At 43.0% G+C, this 20,416-nt stretch overlaps 4 protein-coding genes across 5 annotated transcripts in view; all 4 read left to right on the top strand.

The window, feature by feature from the left end:
• The window catches only part of LOC5504288 (von Willebrand factor D and EGF domain-containing protein), a 65,144-nt gene that overhangs the window by 19,068 nt on the left and 25,660 nt on the right, over positions 1-20,416 (top strand). The gene's annotated exons all lie outside the window — the stretch shown is intronic.
• LOC5504290 (tripartite motif-containing protein 45) lies at positions 36-10,013 on the top strand. 2 transcript variants are annotated; one of them, XM_048721332.1, is made up of 5 exons: positions 36-110; positions 1,926-2,126; positions 3,245-4,166; positions 5,334-5,576; positions 8,928-10,013. In XM_048721332.1, exons 2-5 carry the CDS (start codon positions 1,941-1,943, stop codon positions 9,248-9,250), a joined length of 1,674 nt encoding a protein of 557 aa, XP_048577289.1. In that variant the 5' UTR covers positions 36-110; positions 1,926-1,940; the 3' UTR covers positions 9,251-10,013. The 2 variants fall into 2 exon arrangements, with proteins under 2 accessions (XP_048577289.1, XP_048577290.1); XM_048721333.1 differs by having other exon boundaries at positions 53-110; positions 1,939-2,126.
• LOC125559777 (oncoprotein-induced transcript 3 protein-like) lies at positions 12,945-14,551 on the top strand. Its single transcript, XM_048721453.1, has 2 exons — positions 12,945-13,413; positions 14,514-14,551. The coding sequence occupies exons 1-2, from the start codon at positions 12,945-12,947 to the stop codon at positions 14,549-14,551; spliced, it is 507 nt and encodes a 168-aa protein (XP_048577410.1).
• On the top strand, positions 15,283-17,104 carry LOC125559738. The gene has a single exon (XM_048721339.1). It carries the CDS (start codon positions 15,873-15,875, stop codon positions 16,989-16,991), a length of 1,119 nt encoding a protein of 372 aa, XP_048577296.1. The 5' UTR covers positions 15,283-15,872; the 3' UTR covers positions 16,992-17,104.

The following is a 20,416-nucleotide window of genomic DNA, read 5'->3' as shown; positions in this document are numbered from 1 at the left end:
GACCGCGAGGGGGACTAGGGTCTAGATTCCTTTCCGTCTTTCCCAAAGGGTTGATCAGACGCTTCCATTGTAAGTTGAGATTCGTCTAAGAAGATTTCGACAAGAAACAGGTATTTATATCGAGTTTTACCATCCTATTTTAGCTATTGGCTGTTCCTTTATTTGTAAGGCGTCTAAAAGTGAATTATTCATTTGTCTTTGGCGTGATAAAGCTGAAGAGGTGACATGAAATGAGTTTCGATTCGATTTACGAACAATTCGAGGAATTGGAAATGTTTATATTTAACCTGCTTTTTTTTCCCAAAGTATTTCGCATGTCTAATTGGCAATCTATACTTGATTCATTAAGGCTGATCTAAACAGCACGATTTAGTCGTATGCGACGCAACACATCTACAACTCGAGTCGTAAAGTGTAAATCAACCTACGACTCGGCTACGATGCTCGACTGAAAAAGTCGTAGTGTTTATTCAGGGCTAAAACATGTCGTAGACAGGTCGCATGCGACTGAATCGTGCTGTCGAAGTCAGCCTTTACTGACTAGCCAAGCTCGGTGCCGCCTCACTAAGCAGCTTAATTAAGGCCGATTTAGACAGCACGGTTTAGTAGTATGCGACCTGTCCTAAGTTTCTTTGCAAATAAACCATTGTATTTGCCATTCTTCTGCCGAACCGAAGCATTAAATACTTGGAGACAGCGATTAAGCTTTTCTTTATTTCTTTTCTTGGATAAATAAACTCTGATTGGCTTCCATTCTGCATAATGTAAACTTACTGTAAACTAGACGCTCATTTGAGCGTAAAGTCTGGCTAGTTGGCTAGTAGGAATACATCATGCACGAAATGGCAAATTCGACTGTCATTTGCCCCGATTGATTGGCGTGTGCATTTGTGTCTTCCAGTTCTACCTTTTCTTGGAACTTTTTCTTCTGACTTGCTTTATAGTTTATTGGAGCAGGGACGTCCCTTAAGTCGCCGCTAACTTCGTCAAATCGCGATTCAGCCGCCTTTTTCCAGAGAATTTCTCTACTCATCGTCTATCACTAATAGACCATTAGTAGCTCAGCCAATCGGAATGCATGATTTGTGATAGACCTCTAGTTAGCGATTCTAAAAGTGTTGGGTTCATAGCCAATAAACTGACAAATACACAAAATCCGTGAGGCCTTATTTTCGCGCACAGTTTGCGACACTCGGCGAGAGAAAGACATGTTAATTACCAAACATTCCACTGTTTGAAGGACAGCTTTTCTCCTCCCATTTAGGGTGATTCATGGTTCAATATAAAAAAAAAAAGGTTCAACTCATTAGGGAAGGTCCCTAATGTGTGTTACACTCTCCCCCTCCCCCATCCCCCCCCCCCCCCCCCCCCCCCCCCGGTGCTGAAAATTGTCAACAAGATCGTTCACTGCGCTCACTTGTAAAATATTGTTTCCACCACTCGGAAATAAACTTAATATCTTCGCTTCACCTAGTCATAAGGTAGAATATATGTCTAACAGGTGCAGAATTGGTATAGTATACCTTATTCTTCTTTATCTTCGCGTCACTTTAATCTTGCGGTTTTAACAATTTTGTGAAAAAAAAGTGACGCGAAAGTTAAGTTTGAAAATTGGGATGCGTTTAAATTTAATAAGCTCACGCATGATTCTGTTACAGTTTGTTACAGTTCTAAACATGAAAGCACATTTTAATTCCAATTGTTTTGTTTGATTTTCTTGCACCAAAATCGCGAAAATAATACAATAAAATAAACATCTAATACCTACCCCAAAACTGCTTTGGACTGCAACTTCTCCAGCGCTGATAATTCATAGTTTTTTATGTATATCATCACAGAAATAAGAGAATTCTCAGGGATATTGATAGTGTTTTTAAGGCTGATATGAGTAGCAATGGAATAACCATTTTCTTATGCTCTTCTAGTTTTTTCTTGAAGAAATGGCAACATCCGCCAGCAGGCGCCTCGAGGATGAGGTGACGTGCTCTATATGTATAGAGCACTTCAACGATCCTAGAGTGCTCCCTTGCTTCCACTCATTTTGTCGGCACTGCCTGGAAGAGCTGGCAGTGCACTCTGAAGGGAGAGGAAAACTTGTGTGCCCCCTCTGTAAGGCGGAATTCCAGGTAATCTGTCATATCAAAAATACATCCATTAGTTAAATGACCTTGGCACAACTTGTGTAACAAACGTTTTGCTGCAACAAACAAATTGATTTAAACAACATAGTGCTTTTCAATTGAGAACTAAGGGAAAGTTCATTTATTATCCCGAGGGAGGGGTGGGGCGTGAGGATACTGTGGCGGGGCCTTGAGAAATTTCTGAGGTCTAAAGGTGGAGGTGCCAAATGTGTGTGGATTTTAAGGGGGGTCACTGATTTCTTTGAGTGTTGTCCCTTCTAAATAATTTGACCAAGTGTCAAATCAGACTTCTTGCTTCAAAGAGTCTCAGTTTGCGGCCAGTTATTTGGCATGCACAATCCAGGAGTCAAGGATATGTATTAAACTACGTTTCATCGATGCTATGTAAACCTGTATACACCTTTTTTATTCATGGTTTCCGCTATATGCTTATGTTCCATGTTTGAAATCATTACCAAAACGCTCTAATGCTACAAGCTGTCTTCCTCTCTCTCTCTTTCTTTTTTTTTCTGCTGCTGCGCTTTTCTCGCGTGGAGAAGAACAAAAAGCCTTTTTGCTTCTTCTGTGTCAATTATAGCAACAACCCTTATCAGGTTGACAACCTGGATTTAGTCGCACATTTGAGAAATTGAGTGCCTTCACTTTTTCCGAATTAATGTTTTCAGCGAATTCCTTGCTCGCGTTCCTTCAACATTGGCGTTGCTGTTCCCTTCTTTTCTCCTTCTTTCTTCGGGTTTTCTCGAGGGATGGGGCATAAGGGGGGCATGGAAAATTTTGTTCCACCTGAAGGGGGGGGGGGACTAATTTTTTTCCTTACTTTTATCGAAATCCTCACGAACCCCCACCCCCCTCTCGGGATAATAAATGAACTTTCCCTAAATATGTACGAATCACTGTGAACTTGAATTCTTTCCTCAAGAAACTTATATCCATTCTTTTAATAGTTTATGAGTATTAAACAGTTAAATGATAAGAATTAATTATTATATTAATACAATCCAGCGTAGCATAGACCACAATAAGGCTGATCTAAAATGGTCCTCCCTTTTGATTTTTAAATGGTGATATGCGAATTTTATTAAACCTGTTTTTTTCCCTCTTAGATTTCCCCGGCTGATGTTTCGAGTTTGAAGGTGAACTTTATGATCAATAGTATTATCTCTGTTCTTCCTTTGTTCACATCTGAAGACTCCAAGAAGAAAACTGTTTGTCAAATGTGTGATAGTGGCGAGCCTGCCCAAGGGAGATGTAACGAGTGCGATCACTTTGTCTGTGAGCAGTGTATCTCGGCTCATAAGAGACTTCAACCGTTGCAACACCATACTATCCTCAGTCTTGATGAGATCAAAAGCGGAAAGTTACTTGCAATGAGCAAAACTTCCTACTGCACCAAACACAAGGGTGAAAAGCTGAAACTGTTTTGCGAATTTTGTAAGGAAGTGATTTGCCGAGATTGCACCGTTGTTGATCATAAAAATCATGACTACCTTTTCACAAGTGATGTTATCGCTCGAGAGAAAGAAGAAATATTGGAAAGAGCAAAAAAAGTTACATCAAAACTCACCGACATTGAACAGGCGATGGCATTTGTTGAAAAGGCTCAACAACATCTGGACGAAAATAAACGAGCGGCCAGAAGGGATCTGGATCAGTTTATTGATAAGCAGATAGGGGCTCTTGAGAAGATGCGATCTTATCTTAGAGGGGAGATCGAGTCAGCTTGTCAGAAGCAAGAGAAGCAGCTGACTGCCCAGAGAGAGAATCTATCCATGAGACTTGCAAGTGCTCGTAGCAGTTTGGAGTTTGCTGAGAGAATGTGCAGGGAAGCAAATGATGTGGATGTCTTGTCCATCAGGAATGAAGTGCTATCCCAGCTATCGAGTCTTGCAGAGAAACCTGTGGATCAGCCTTGTATGGAGGGTGGAGTTCGTCTTGTAGTGGATCAGGAATATTGGAGTTCCATGTCAAAGAAGATCTCAGTTGATGTATCAAGCCAAGTCTCAGTTGGTGAATCTGAGCATACAGGTAAATTCTCTAATACAGTTGTGTCCTGATTATGAATAACTGTAATCCTCTCTAACAGTAACAGCTGCTGTTGCGTTGTTCGCAATTTTCGCGAACACGTGCATATGTTCGAAAGCGGTACTATTCATACAATGGATGGAGAAGATGGTGTTTATTTAGGCGTGGACGAGGAGTATTGGGATTCTTTGTCAAAGACAATCTCAGTTTATAAAGGCCAAGGTAAATTCTCTTATAGCTGTGTCATGTTTCAGTGTATGAAAATAGCCTGTACATACACGGGAAATTAACCGAAAATTGGACTTTATAAATACTAGATATATTTCTAAACCCTAGAATTGCCATATTTGTCTGTAAATAGTATGTAGATTGTTTAGAGTCTTCTCACAATGACAGAAAGTCTTTGAATAGTCTGTGAATAAACTGGAAATAATCCGTATTCGGAGAAACAAGAGCATGCACTAAAACGGGACACAGAAAACCCTGAAAATAGTCTGGAAAATCTATGCAATGGGAAGCTTTAGTTCCATCCCAAAGGTTTGCAGACAATTTACAGACTATTTACAGGCTATTTCCAGGTTTCCCTGGGTCCCCTTTTTGCGCATTTACAAACTTTTTGTAAGTGCGTAGCTGTAGCTGCATCGCTCAGATTTACGGGTGATTTCCAGTTTCTGCCTATTGCTGGGTCTTTTGGCGTTGGAACTGCAGGCGGTGCTGGTATCCACTGCGGTCGAGCACATGTTGGTATCCCGGCACCGCTCTGTTCAGCATTCTGCAGATGAAGAGATCTCGCTGAGACGTTTATTTACCCGCATTGAAATGTTCTTGATAAGGTTGGGAGGGTGATTGCTTTCTCTGTGGACGATTGGTTCCCGAGATCCAACGTGACGTCGAGAACATTGACAACTTTCTTGTTTGCCTCTATCGTTATTTTTAGAGAATTGCCTCCTGTTTAAGTATTTTTCTGTTGATGTTTACCCCAAATTTTTACTTTTTATTACACTTATCTCCTTATCTAGACATACTCGTGATTATCCCGAGGCAAGTATTTCATAAGATTAGTTTTCCAATTCGTTATCGCTCAATACGAGGAGAAGGATACAATATGGACATACCATGAAGTACAAGCCTTTATCTATAATATCTCTTGATGGTGTAATTCCGTTGCAGTTTTAGAGAAGTCCGCCATCCTCAGCGGCAAAGGTCCAGAGTACCTCCGAGATCTCTTGGGATTCCTGCAGCCCGTGCAGAAGAGTCCGAAAAGTCGCTGGGTCAGATGTTTCTCTGCAAAGAGAGATGGCTGGGCTGCCAGGATCTTCCATGAAAAATGCAACGGCAAAGCGCCGAACATCGTACTTGTGAGCGTTGGGGGCCGATACGTGTTTGGTGGCTACTCTGACGTAGCGTGGACAAGTGAGTACACTAACGAATACGGGAAGGGCCGTAGCAGGGTGAGGGTCGGGACTTCCGATCATTATTGTACAAAGAAAACATTTGCCCTATTTTTGTCCATTACCTCAACTGTGTCGCTACTTTTTGTAAATCTTAGGAAGAGATGGAGGATGACATCTCATGAGTGACCGTCCGTGGGAAAACGTACACTTAGGTTTTCCGTGTAAACGCCAAAAACAAACGGATATTAAACGGATTTTTTTCCCGTGTCTACGGATATTCTTTACGTGGACACGGGTTGCACAATCTTAGCCCACGACTTTCAGTATTTTTTTAAACTGTAGAGAAGACTTAAGTTCACGGCTTTCAAAGTCGTATGGAGGATTGCAGACAATCGAGTGTACGTCGTGGACATCGGATGATTGGCCGCAAAGATTTTGAATGAAGGTCAATGAGGATTTTTATTCATCATTTAACTCTTAAACTGCTAAAAATTCTAAGTCTTTTATCATTAAACTCCGAAACTGTTTAATGATCACGTTCTCGGGATCCTGGACGTTAAAGTTTTGAAGCCTCCGCGTTATGTTTGACCATGCATTACTCCCTTAAATCGCGGGAAGTGAGTAAACATCAATTTAAAACTACAGCCAAATCTTTGTCGTTGTTTATCTCCGTTCCTCCTCCTCCTTCCATAGATAAACACGTCGATTGCCGTAGAGTAGTGAGCATACTTGATAAGAAAGCTTAGTTTATCGGTATCGAAGTATTTAAATCAAACCATCTCGAGTATCAAATCAAACAAGAAAAACTATGATCAACAACGAAGACGAAACACGCGACAAAATGTTCGGAAAGTGCGCGAAATTGCTCAAAAATACCGACTTCGGAGTTTCTTGTTTGTCTAAAAACAAGCTGAAATCGCCACTAGTTGATGACAAAACTTTCGCCCTTATTTACGCAATCTTACATATACACATATAGCACACATAAAATAAATCCTCGAATTATGAGGAATAAGTATTTCTGATTTATTTCTGTACGATTTCACTAGAGCGGCCATAATCAGTAAACCTTTGATACCGACTTCGGAGCTTCTAGTTTTGTCTAACAAAAAAACGAAATCGCCACTAGTTTATGCAAATAACACACATCAAATAAATCCTCGAATTATGAGGAATATGAGGAATTATGAAATCTGTAAGATTCCACAAGAGCGGTCATGATCAGCGAATGTCTGATACCAACGGAGTTTCTTTTTTTCTCTAACAAGAAGCCGAAACCGCGACTAGTTCATAACAAAACTCTCGTCCTGTATTTACGTGTTATCACTACATAACACACACCAAATTAACCCACATATTATAAGGAATAAGTATTTCTCATTTATTTCTGTGACATTTCACTAGAGTGGCCACGATCAGTGAATGTTTGATACCGATTTCGGTGTTTATTGTTTACCTAACATCAAGCCGTAACCACCACAACGACTCAAAGTTGTGACAACGGCTTTCACTAAAATCGGAAGATTAAATCGAATAGTTCAACATTCACGACTCGCGATCCGTGTGCTTGATTCATAGACACGGAATCTTGACAGCCGTGTCAACGGCCTTTTTTACCGCGTGCCCACGGCTTTTCCTTCCGTGGCCACATGAAAAAAATCCGTGTCAACGGAAAAAAGTAACGTGGTCACGGAAAAAAAATCCGTTTAAACGGCGTGTGCCCGTGCACGTGCCCGCGAGTTTGAAAACCTTAGTGTACGTTTTCCCGTGGACGGTCACGATGTCCTTTTTTTATATGAACTCGACAAAGCCCGTTTGCAATACATCATCTTATGAACCGAATACAAGTAGGACGGTGGTAGGGTTCCTTCTCTGGCAGACAATACTTGTTACTTTTTCCTCCCCCTTCCACCAAATATGTAATTACGCATATCTTCTGATAAAAGGATCGGATAGACAAATAAAAAATAGTTTGTTAGCCCCTTTCATTGCAACACGTAAGGTGAACCCGTTAAATTTTGCTGTTTGGTGCAGGGAAATGTTTTCAAACTAACTAGAATTGTCTTCGGACAATACTAGCTGTAAAGGTTATTAAAATCGAGCAATTTACTAACTAGATTTGTCCTTGGACAATACTAGAAGTAAAGGTTATTAAAATCGTGCAATTTACTAACTAGATTGGTCCTTGGACAATACTAGAAGTAAAGGTTATTAAAATCGAGCAATTTAGAAGAATCTCTGATATCTTGGCACATTTATTTTTCTAGTAATTCTGTTATTTGCCTACTGTTAAATTGCCTCAGATATTAATTCATAGAAAAGCAGGGAGTTTTGTATCATTACTGTTAATCATCTCAATAGTTTTATGATTATTTTTGCTTTTTTACCTATAAAGAATTTCGCAGATAATTCTTTTCACCCTTGTTGTGACTGTAATTACATTCCCGACAGGCCCCATTGAAGCTCCATTTAAGGGTTGTGAGTAAGAGATTGATGTCCCTAGATATATCACGCGACAAAATAGTTTTGTAGTTTAATATAATAATATTATGATAACTAGTATCTTATTTATCAAAAGTTATGAATTATTATTTATATAATAATATTTATATTTCGAGCTCGCATAATCCGGCCGCCTCGAACTTTGTGTTTTTGGGGTTTTAGTGCCGGAAAAACTATCAAAGCCTACAGGTAGGCTACGAAAACGGCCTCTAATAAATCATCGTAAAATCTCTGATAGGCCCCTGTCGCTTATTTCCTTTTTAGTACCGAAGAGATCTGCTTGGTTACACAGGGGACTTATTTCAATTTTTTTCAGATCCGACACTAGGTATTTTGGTTCCTATTAAGTCTTAGATGCTATTAATAAGTATTTATATTACTTCCTTTGTACAAAAAACAAAACCAAAATCAGGCAGGGGTGGTGGCTTAATTATTATAGACAGGGGCTTAAATGGGATGGGGGTTAAAAGATCTTTTACTTTAACTTATTTTCTATCCTCGAAAAGAGCTATCTCCCCCCTCCCCTCCCCCCTCTTTATGAAAAAATTGGACATTTCTGCAAGCCGGGAAGTGATATTTTTCAGTGCCGATATCTGGAGTGTGGAAACCCCGTATCTGAGAAAACTTTACGCGGGTCGCAAGAAGCAGGTCTTAACTGGAAAAGACACAATTCATGAATGCATAGAAGCTTCTTTACTATTTTTTTTTTATTATTATTTGGTCATACGAACAAAAAGTGACAATTCTAACATTTGAGAATTTAAATTATACGAGTTCAGCTGTTATGATATACCAAAACACAATTTTTGTCGTATTTATTCTAGTTTTTACTATAAAAATAACGCATTTTGTTTTATGTTCTTCAAAGTGAGTGACCGTGGATGGCAGTCCTCCAGCAGGTCATTCTTGTTTACGCTGTGTAACAAGAATGGCTACCGCCCTAAAAAGTTGCCATTGAGGGACCCGCCAGATAAACAGGCCATTTGTGACCACACAGGTTTCGGTCCGGTGTTTGGTCGTGGTGACCTGTGTATCGCTGACAACGCGGGGGGTAATGAAGAGTCCTGTACGGAGCCACACACGTACGCTCGTCCCCAGGGCGCCACATCTGATGGCCCGTGTGACGTCTTTGCTGGCACCTCGACATTCACACCCGACGAAATGGAGGTGTTTCACGAGGTGGTGGACTGAATACAGCTTTGAACGCCTGTAAAGTGACAATAGACATAAAGATGTATAAATATTTGTTAGTTGAATCTGTGTCATGAAATTACTGATTTTAAATTAGGATGTATCGTGGAAATACATGTGTTGTGACCCGCGAATGCATCATGGGTAGCATGTAAATCACAAAACTACATGTTATGAAAACCCCAGTGCAAGTGGTAAAAAGCACAAAAACAGATGAAAAAAAATCAGTTTTAAATTTGAATTTGCTCATTTTTTTATACCCATGAGCCAACGCGGGCACAAGGATTCTTTAGTTCAGCCTTTTTTGAAGTGTGTGTGTACATCTCGAGCTTAGTTCAGGATTCTATAACACCAGTGCAGCTTACAAGTTTTGATTATTTTAACTGGCTTTCAAAAACAATGCATTTTTGATGTTCAAAATCTGTGACGGATTACTGCTGTAATAAGCCATTTAAAGCGAGGCTTTTAGATATACAAGATTGTGAAATAGTTTAGGGGAGAAGTCTGTTCAATAATTAAGCTGAGGGTAAGGGGGGATTATATGACAATCAATTGGGGACCTTAAATTAAGGTATCCTGAGTCTTGAGGGATGACACACTCCCTTAGGGCCTGAATGGTGACTCTGGTTAAGCATTTTAACCATGGGCACTCGTCACCTTTTATATTATTTTTTATTACATCATATTCATGTATAATGTAATATACCTATTGAAATGTATAGAAATTTGTGGACAAATAAAGTTGCATGTATGTAGCCTCCTATTCTTGGATGCACAGTCTCCTCGTTATGGCATTATAACACTTGTGAGGGGGGTAATAAGTCACGTATTTTGGGGTATAGAATTCGGGTATCGCATTTTTGTGTAGTGAAATTTCCTGGAGTTCTGTCTTCTCTGTGGTATTTATAGTGGTTAATCCGTTTCATATGTTCTGATGAACATACATTCCAACCGAAGCACTACGTCTTATTCAAATAAGAATATGCGCGAGCATACAAACGTTGCCATTATTATGAGAGAATATACGAATATCGGACATCGACCATTCAGGGGGCCCTGCCTTCGTCATTGGGAGAATAATAGTGATGGTTGGTCTGAGTGAAAGTTTCTTCCGGTGAATTGTTGACCCCGTTTAAGAGAGTCCCTATTATCGAGACGTGTGCCGTGCTAGGAGATTGACACTTTTGTCAGTGAATAAAGTTGTTACTTTTTTTAGTATATCAAGGTATCCCAAAATCAAACCACTTTTTATCGAAAACATGCCCAAGACACACCTTAACTTGTCCCATACAGTTTTTATTTGTAGGGAAGAGTAATTATTTAACGGGGGGTGGGGGGAGTGCTGGTATGTTTGGGGGGGAGGGTTACGTATTTTGAGCTGCGATTTGGGGGAGGGCCTCAAACGTTAGTTAATTCACACCACGGTCACTATTCGCCATTTTAACGGTATTTTTGCATTTTACATATGAGGCTAAATAACGACTTATATGGAAACGCCGCTAGACGTGAAGAATAATCAATTAAACGTAATGATTTGTGACTGGCGTTCAATGTAGACGTAAGGTTAGTTTTCTGAGGTCATAGGTCCAGAATCGACTGGTTGCGGCTGTATCAGATAACTTGTTTTCCAAAACCCAAACTCGCAAACTATCATAGCTATAGTTGGTCGGGTTTGTTTGCAGATAAGATATTTTGATATCTTAAAAGAATTTTTTTTGGTGCTGCAACGTTCAGGAACACTCGTGCCATTCCTTAGACGAATAAGAGTAAGTAAAATGTGTTATTTGTGACTTGCGCCTGTCTAGAATCTATAACATATTATGGTAAGGAATGTTTGCGTTGTTTGGTGTGTAATTCTTTTACAACCAAAAAAAGAAATAACGTCCATCTAGAGATATTTAAGTATATTTTCATTTAGCTTATAAACGTGCCTTATGTTTCTATAGCTGGCCGCTTAGAGAACCTGAGAACGCGAAAACCTCTGTTACCTTTGTGTTTTAACTTCCGCGTCCAGGCGTTATCTTACTCGGAGTCAATCCATTTTTTTTTATGGAGCTTTGTTTCCTAAAAAATCGCTCAAAATTGACACTCTTAGCTTCAATAATACAATTAGCCCTTCCAAGTCCCTATGCTATTCGTGTTATGTCTTAGCTCGTATCTAAAAATCCCTATGCTATTCGTGTTATGTCTTAGCTCGTATCTAAAAGTCCCTCTGCTATTCGTGTTATGTCTTAGCTCATATCTAAAAGTCGCTATGCTATTCGTGTTATGTCTTAGCTCGTATCTAAAAGATCTTTATGATCCATTCAGCATCATAAAAGAGTGTTTTGAAGCAGATGTACAGTATAAGTACAAACCCAAAAAGGCGCAAATTTCTCAAATCTTCTCTTACTATTCATAACTTAAAGATGATGTGATAAGAATGTGGTCTTTAGAAACCACTTTGATCCCCTCTAATCTCTCTCAGCCGCTCACAGAAGCTGTTTTTTAGCGAGCACATCTCAAACTCAGGTCTGTACAGGACCGCAAATGATCCCCGGCGCGCGAATGATCCCCAAAACATAATATGCCCACAAATGTTCCCGTAATAATCCACGGAATAAAACATTATGGAGTGCTTACTGGCTTTACCCTATACTAGCAAAATGCTTTTTTTGTAGAAAAAAAGAAACAATAATACTGTCGACAGTATCACGACAATATCGCAATAATAGGAATATGCAAGGCAGTGCATAACTCTGCATAACATGAGGGTCTGGATGGGGTTAACCGACTGGCGACAAACGGCCTAAAGATTAACCGACTACCGACAAAACATGAAAACTAGTTACTAGCGACAAAAAATATTTGCCGACTAAAGTCATTATTTCCCGTCTTTTTACTCTTTACTTCCATCGTCAATCTACAAAATACGTCATTTCAGAATATGCACTGTTTTTCCTGTTGCATCAACTTTTCTGTCAATTATTAATCCATAATTAATTTATTATCAATAAGTTATCAATTACTACTCAATCCTAAATAATGTTTAATCTAGTTTATACATAAAATCTGGTACAAAAGCGAATACTAATTTAGATTTACCGACTACCGACAAAGACCGATAATTCTTCCTGACTACCGACAAATTATAAAAGATTTAACTGGCTACCGACATCCAGACCCTGGTTCCTAATCACTCTATCCATTCGGGATGGTACAAAAACACAAAGAGTATATTTCTATCTCTAGAAGTATCTTTATTGTGATTGCTGTGAAGGCGGATTCATCTATTTATATGTGTGCTTCACGCCATATAGCAAAGTTTTTATTCGTTAATAGTTTGGAAATATTTTCCCACATATTGTTTTTTAGCAGAAACTGGTAAATCAAGGTTTAAGGGACATGCCCGCGGCCTGTGCGGTCTTGGTTTAAGATACATGCCCGCGGCCTGTGCGGTCTAGGTTTAAGATACATGCCCGCGGCCTGTGCGGTCTTGGTTTAAGGGACATGCCCGCGGCCGATGCGGTCTTGGTTTAGGGGACATGCCCGCGGCCTGTGCGGTCTTGGTTTAAAGGACACGCCCGCGGCCTGTGCGGTCTTGCTTTGCGCTTCCACAGTGGCCCGGATTTTGAGCATGCGCCCAAGTGATTTTGAAATCGCCACCCTCAACTTTACTTTTCTTTCTTTCCCTCTGCGCTAAAGCTAATTGACAATGGGAAGATTTGCAGCTTGTATTCTTGTTCTTTACGCCTTTACTGGCTTCACGGGAACGTCCGACGGGAGAAGCTGCCCGAGGCCCGCCGACCCCTGCTCAGCAGCGAACTACATCCCGATTAAAGACCCGCATAGAAGCACAAAATACAGATACAAAAGACCGCAGCCCGCCTTGTGCGACTACCTCCTTCAGCCCGGATGGTATCGGTTCACTAGCAGTGTCGGCGGCGAGATCCCGACCACTAAACCCGAGCCGAACATGTGTGGAACCTTCGCGCCGATATGGATGAGGGGGACCCACCCAGACACGATTGGGGTAACCAAGGAAACTACCGCGTGCGTTAACGTCAATAACAGGAACAACGGCTGCTTCCGTTCTATTGACATGTGCGTGGAGATGTGCAGCGGAGGGTACTATGTCTACTATCTTCGACCTTCTTATGGGTGCTCAATGGCGTACTGCGCAGGTAGGTTTTAGGGACACCAGTTATTGGAGCTGGTCACGCGAGGAAAGCGTTGCGTGACCATGAATGGCTGTGCTTGTTGCGTGACCATGAATGGCTGTTCTCGTTGCGTGACCATGAATGGCTGCGCTCGTTGCGTGACTATAAATGGCTGTGCTCGTTGCGTGACCATTTATGGCTGTGCTCGCTGCGTGACCATGAATGGCTGAGCTCGTTGTGTGACCGTGAATGGCTGTGCTCGTTGTGTGACCATGAATGGCTGTCCTCGTTGCGTGACTATGAATGGCTGTACTTGTTGCGTGACCATAAATGTCTGTGCTCCTTGCGTAATGATAAATGGCTAAGCTCGTTGCGTGACCATGAATGGCTGTGCTCGTTGTGTGACCGTGAATGGCTGTCCTCGTTGCGTGACTATGAATGGCTGTGCTCGTTGCGTGACCATGAATGGATGTGCCTGTTCTGTGACCTTGAACGGCTGTGCTCCTTCCGTAATGATAAATGGCTAAGCTGGCTGAGTGACCATGAATGTCTGTGCTCGTTGCGTGACTATGAATGGCTGTGCTTGTGCGTGACCATAAATGGCTGTGCTCGTTGCGTGACCATTTATGGCTTTGCTTAGTGCGTGACCATGAATGGCTGTGCTGCTTGCGTGATTCTGTCTGTGAATACCAGTGGTGTATTATGCAACACTGTACACAGCTCTACAAAGTAGTAGAAAAGCAAACGTTTGAGAAATGTTTGGTAGGAATTTTTGGTTTTTAAACTGTATCCTTTTTTCAAGGCGATGGAATACCCTGCGACGAAAGCTTCAGTGGACCAAATTGCACAGGTATCCCATATCTTCAATCCAGACATATCAGAGCTGTCACAGACTGTGACTGTTATCGGGGGGAGGGGGAGGGGCGATACAAAAACATGTGGATATTATTTGGGGGGGAAGACACAACCTCGACCCGACTGGAGTAGGTGTAATTTGCCGATTCTGAACCATTTGACCTTTTACCTTGACCTTGACCTTGGCCCAGTTGACCTTGACCTTTGACCTTGGACCAGATGGACTTGACCTTGGACCAGTTGACCTTTGACCTTGACCTTTGGCACAGTTGACCTTGACCTTGGGGACCGGTTCTGGACCAGTTGACCTTGACCTTGAAAATTGGGTGGCTTAAAGACATGGATGACGTAATGTAGATGAGCATGGGTACCGTGAGAGAGTTGGTAGCCCTCACCGGGGGGCGAGGGATCGGATGCTGCTGCGAATTGCGTGAGTCCGAGCTCGTTGAAGTGTTGAGCGGTGCGCCGCGTAGTGTGGGCCCCGACGTACCATCAGGTGTTCCTGGTGGTCCAACGCCTGGGATTGGTCCTAGGGGGTGCCCGCATGGTAGGGTGGGGTGTTATTGTAGGGGTTGCCGTAGAGTGATTTGTCCTCACGGTAGGCAGAAGTCACGGTGTAGAGATTGCCACGGGTCACAAATTTGCCCTCACGACCGTCGTAGGTCGCGTTGCAGGGATTGTCACGGGTCGGAGATTTGCCCTCACAGCCGTCGTAGGTCGCGTTGCAGGGATTGTCACGGGTCGGAGATTTATCCTCTCGACCATCGTCTTAACCTTGTCCTTGACTTGACCCTAGACTTGACCCTGACCGTGACCTAACCTTGGTTTTACGGTTAACCTTTAGTCCCACCGCTCCCCCCTAAGAACGTCTTAGCGACCACACTCGCTATGTTAACTGGCTTCCGCCCGCGTCTGAAAAATTGGGGTGGTTTAAAGACAAGGATAACATAGTGTAGATGAGCACGAGTACCGTGAGGGAGTTGAGAGCCCTCGCCAAAGAGCGAGGGATCGAAGGCTACTACGGATTGCGTAGGGCGGAACTCGTCGAAGCGTTGGGTGGTGCGCCGCGTGGTGTGGTCCCTGACGCGCCATCGAGTATCCTCGATGAGCCGGTACCTGAGATTGATGTCCCCATCCTCAGGCCTTCCCACCCCCCTCGGGACAAGGGGGTTCCGTCGCTCAAACATCTCGCTGGGAATGCAGCCGCGTCGGTGAAGAAAGAGTTAAGCAAGTTCGCAGATTGGGTGTTATCTTATGTCCCTGGGTCTGTGAGAAAGACTGTGGATGAGCGGGTGAACAGTCTAAGAGATAAAGTGGACCGCATATTCAAGAGGGTTGAGCGGTTCGCACCTAAAGAGAGACAAACAGCGTTGAAGGGGTATCTCAAGACGCATAGGGTAGACGGGCAGGAAGGGTATGACCCCAAGGCGTTCGTCACTGGTGTCAAACCAAAGGTTCTAGATCTGATCAATCGGCAAAAGAAGCCTATCAAAGTCAAGTTTATCTTTACTTGTAAATTCGTAAAAGAAAACCTGACCACCGGCCAGGTTGATGAGAACTCAGGGTACTTCCATTCCAACGTTGAGGTGGTAACAGAGTCAACAGATTTCTCTGACTCGTTCAATACGATGACAAATCGTATACTTGAGTCGGTTGAGCAGTTTCAAAACCAAGGCTCCGGATGGCAGTTTGATCGAGTGGAGTACTTTGATATCAACATCGACCCCTTTGAACCGCTTTCTGGAAGCTCCTTTATTCCACTGCCGTCAAAATTAGCGTCTAAAAAGGCGATCGTCAATGTTAAGAACGAGAGCGATCACGAGTGCTTCAAATGGGCGGTGACCTCAGCCGTGTTTCCTAGAGAGAGACATGCCCAAAGACTAAATAAACAAATGAGAGAGAGCTCTGAGGAGTTCAACTGGTCAGGGATAGAGTTCCCCGTTTCGCTAAGACAGGTTGATAAGTTTGAGAAGCAAAACCCCTACGCGATTAACGTCTACGGGTATGAGGGTGATGTATACCCTCTTAGAATAAGCAAGAGACATGAAGCTCATGTGATCAACTTGCTTCTCATATCGAACGATGAAACAAGTCACTACTGCTGGATTAAAAATATGTCGAGGCTGCTATCCTCTCAGGTCAATAATCACCAACACACAAGCGTGTTTTGCTATAGATGCCTTAACTCATTCTGGTCAAAGACTTCACTAGAAAAACATCTCGAGTACTGCGCTGAAAACGAGGAGGTTAAGATTGAGATGCCTGTAGACGAAGATGGGGGTCCCCTCCATGCTTACTTTAAGAATCACACCAGGGGAATGCGGGTCCCCTTCGTTGTCTACGCCGACTTTGAGAGCGTCACAGAGAACATAGACACATGTTCCCCAGATGAGGGGAGAAGCTTTACTAAGCAATACCAGAAGCACAAACCATCAGGTTACTGCTATCTCATCAAGTGCTTTGACGATCAAATATTTCCACCCAAGCTTGTGCGACACACAGCTGAGTCCCCCGACGAAGATATCCCGCAGATGTTTGTAGGGAGTTTAGAGTCAGACATTAAGGACGTTTACAATAAGTTCAAGTTCACTAAGAGGGTTAAGACGACTCTGAAGGATGAAATCGCCTATAACAACGCCGCTCACTGCCACATCTGTGAGGGTGAGTTAGGAGGGGACAAAGTTCTAGATCACTGCCACCTTACAGGAAGGTATAGAGGGGCTGCTCACAACGAATGCAACCTTTAGTTTAGGATTCCGAAGTTCTTTCCTGTCGTCTTTCACAATCTGTCTGGGTATGACAGGCATCTGTTTATCAAGAACCTCGGCACATCGGAAGGCGGGATAAACTGTATACCAAACAACGAAGAGAAATATATCTCGTTTACAAAACAGGTTGTGGTCGACAGTTTTACGAACAAAGAGGGTAAGCAGGTTGACATGAAACGGGACATAAGATTCATCGACTCCTTTAGATTTATGGCGACTAGCCTTGATAGTTTAGTTGGCGATCTTACTAAGTGTGGGAAGTGTGAGGTGTGTAAGCCCGGAGATTGTATGAAGAGGTACATAAAAGATGGGAGGGTCGTTCAGTTCAAAGGTATTGGTAGATGCGATAGATGCAAGAATTGCTTGTTAGCTGAAAGTAGGTGCCTTTCCCCAACGGATAAGAACATCGCTGAAGCTAAAAAGTATTTTGGGGGTAGGGTGGATATGATGTTAAGAAAGGGCGTTTTTCCATACGACTGGTTCGACGACATCGACAAACTCGACGCAACCCAACTCCCACCAAAAGAGGCGTTCTACTCCAGACTCAACGACGCTGACATATCGGAGGGAGATTATCAACACGCCCGGGGGGTGTGGGAAGCCTTCGAGATGAAGACCATGAGGGATTACCATGATCTCTATCTTGAATCTGATGTGTTACTGTTGGCCGACGTCTTCGAGAGCTTCAGAAATGTTTATCTCGGGAACTACGGTCTAGACCCAGCCTGGTATTACACAGCACCCGGTCTTGCATGGGACGCTGCTTTGAAAATCACCAAGGCGCGTCTAGAGTTGCTGACAGACTGTGACATGCTGCTCATGATCGAGAGAGGCGTTCGCGGGGGTGTTTCCATGGTGTCTACTAGATATGGTGAAGCTAACAATCCGTACATGAGTGGGTATGACCCCGACCTACCCACAAAGTACATCACGTATCTTGATGCAAACAACTTATACGGCTGGGCAATGAGTAAACCTCTGCCGACTCATGGGTTCAGATGGATGACTGACCGAGAGATAGCGGGTTGGGAGGGTCGTCCATGCATTCTGGAGGTTGACTTGGAGTATCCTCATCATCTACATGACTTGCATAACGACTACCCATTGGCCCCAGAGTCCGTTAAGGTTGATAAGGTTGAAAAGTTAATCCCAAACCTCAGCGATAAGACGAAGTACGTGGTTCATCACGAGACCCTGAGGCTCTACATAAGTCTTGAACTGAAGGCTACCAAAATTCACAGGGGTATCGCCTTCGAAGAGTCTGCGTGGCTGAAGCCCTACATCGACTTAAATACCGACCTAAGGGTGAGAGCGACTAACAATTTTGAGAAAGACTTCTTCAAGTTGATGAACAACTCCGTTTTTGGGAAGACCATGAACCATGATCATGATCAGGAACAGAGTGGACATCCGCCTGGTCACGAATGAATCTCAAGCTCGCAAGTTGATATCAAAGCCAAACTATCAACACCGCACCATCTTTTGCGAGAGTCTAGCTGCTGTTCACATGAAGAAAACAAAGTTGGTCTTCGATAAACCTGTCTACTTGGGTATGTCCATTCTGGATCTAAGTAAGACGCTAATGTATGATTTTCATTTCAATTACATCAAGCAAAAATATGGTGAGAAGGCGAGGCTCTTATTTACCGATACAGACAGTTTGATGTATGAGATTGAGACAAGAGATTTTTACGGGGACATCAGCCCTGATGTGAAATCTATGTTTGACACGAACAACTATCCAAAGGACCACCTGTCTTGTATCGAGACAGGTGTGAACAAGAAAGTCATTGGTAAGTTCAAAGACGAAGCAGGCGGTAAGCAGATAACCGAGTTTGTAGGTCTGCGAGCCAAGCTCTATGCGTTCGAGGTGGATGGTGGGAGAGAAGAAAAGAAATGCAAGGGCGTGAAGAGAGCAGTCGTTAAGAAGTGCATCAGTTTCAGCGATTACAAAGATTGCCTACTCAATGAACAACCGCAGATGAGGAAAATGAATGTTATTAGAAGCCGTAAACACGAAGTTTACACCGAGACGGTTAACAAGGTCGCCCTATCTCGTGAGGATGACAAACGAATCATTTGCGGGGATGGTATACATACTTTTGCTCACGGGCATCATTCTAACACAGAGTTAGGGGGTAACTCGGTATCTTCGGGAACGACCTGAAGTCCCTCTCTGACGAAAGACCTCCTTGGTGCACCCTCGGACAGGTAGTACAACACGGGCTGTCCAACCGAAACAACACTGCGCGATAAATCATAGATATTCAGACTCCAGACCGGATCCGTCGCACGACGGTTGTCACCTCCTTCGTCTTCTCCTGGGGCGAGCAAATATCTTACTTTGACAGCAGGAGGCAGTCTCACCTCGTCAAGTCCGACAGACCGCTTGTATTCGGCGGGTTTAACATCGACTTCTTTGAGCCTCACAGCTTTATCGGGTTCTTTTCCACTGATCCGTCTTGGCTTACTGTTAATTGCTTCCAAAACTTTTGGCAACCTCTCCACCCATTCTCTTGACCTTCCATTTTCTGACAACATCTCTTGCGCATATTGATGACTATACAATCTTTCGGACAAAGTTCGGTTTGCCCGCTGTGCCACAGATTGAGCTTTATGGTTTTTAGCCTCGCTTCGTTGAATCCGGACATTATGCTTTTTCATGAGTTTCGTAACATCACCCATGAATTCCGTGCCAGGGTCGACAATCACCGTGTTTGGCCACTTGAGTTTCCTTGAATAGATTCTTTCGAACGCTTTGGAGAGCCCACTTGAATCTTTACTCGTTAGCGCTTCAGCACCAACATACCTTGAAGCAACATCCACCACTAACAGCGCGTATTTGTAAGTCTTTCGTTTTACAGTATCGTGAGATAAGAACAATAGATCCGCCTGGTGGATGTAGTTTGTTTTGACAACAGCCCAATGCGGTCTCGGGATATGTTTTGGTGGTGGTAAATAGATTTGCCATAATGCTTGTTTCTCGAGCCACTTCTTAGATGTAGGCTGGCCCACTTTAGCAGCGTTTGCCAATTTATCGACAGCTTCATAGCCTTTCCAGTACCCCCTGGTACTGTAGTATATATTTGATAACCTGCTCTCGTGACTCATTTAAAGGTTTGACTTTCTTCTCTTAAAATCAAAGATGTCCCAAGCGGTTTCTGAGAGAATAGACACAAACAGGATCCCACGAGAGCCTTTCGGTTTGAAGGCAGAAGCCTCGCTCAGTCGAATCACACTCAACCCCTCATCCGCTAGTCCTGGGGAGACTTTGTATGTGAACATCCCCCAGCTATCAGAAAATGTGGTCATCGTTCCGGATAGTGTATCCTTACTATTCGACTTAGGCGTCACAGGGCATGCAAATAATACTCTCGTTAACAACGTTGGCCGAAACCTGGTGT

Source organism: Nematostella vectensis, chromosome 14 (assembly GCF_932526225.1).
Source record: "Nematostella vectensis chromosome 14, jaNemVect1.1, whole genome shotgun sequence".
NCBI classification, from domain to species: domain Eukaryota; kingdom Metazoa; phylum Cnidaria; class Anthozoa; order Actiniaria; family Edwardsiidae; genus Nematostella; species Nematostella vectensis.
Note: the sequence above shows the minus strand (reverse complement) of the source record. Positions and strands in the feature narration are given on the sequence as shown.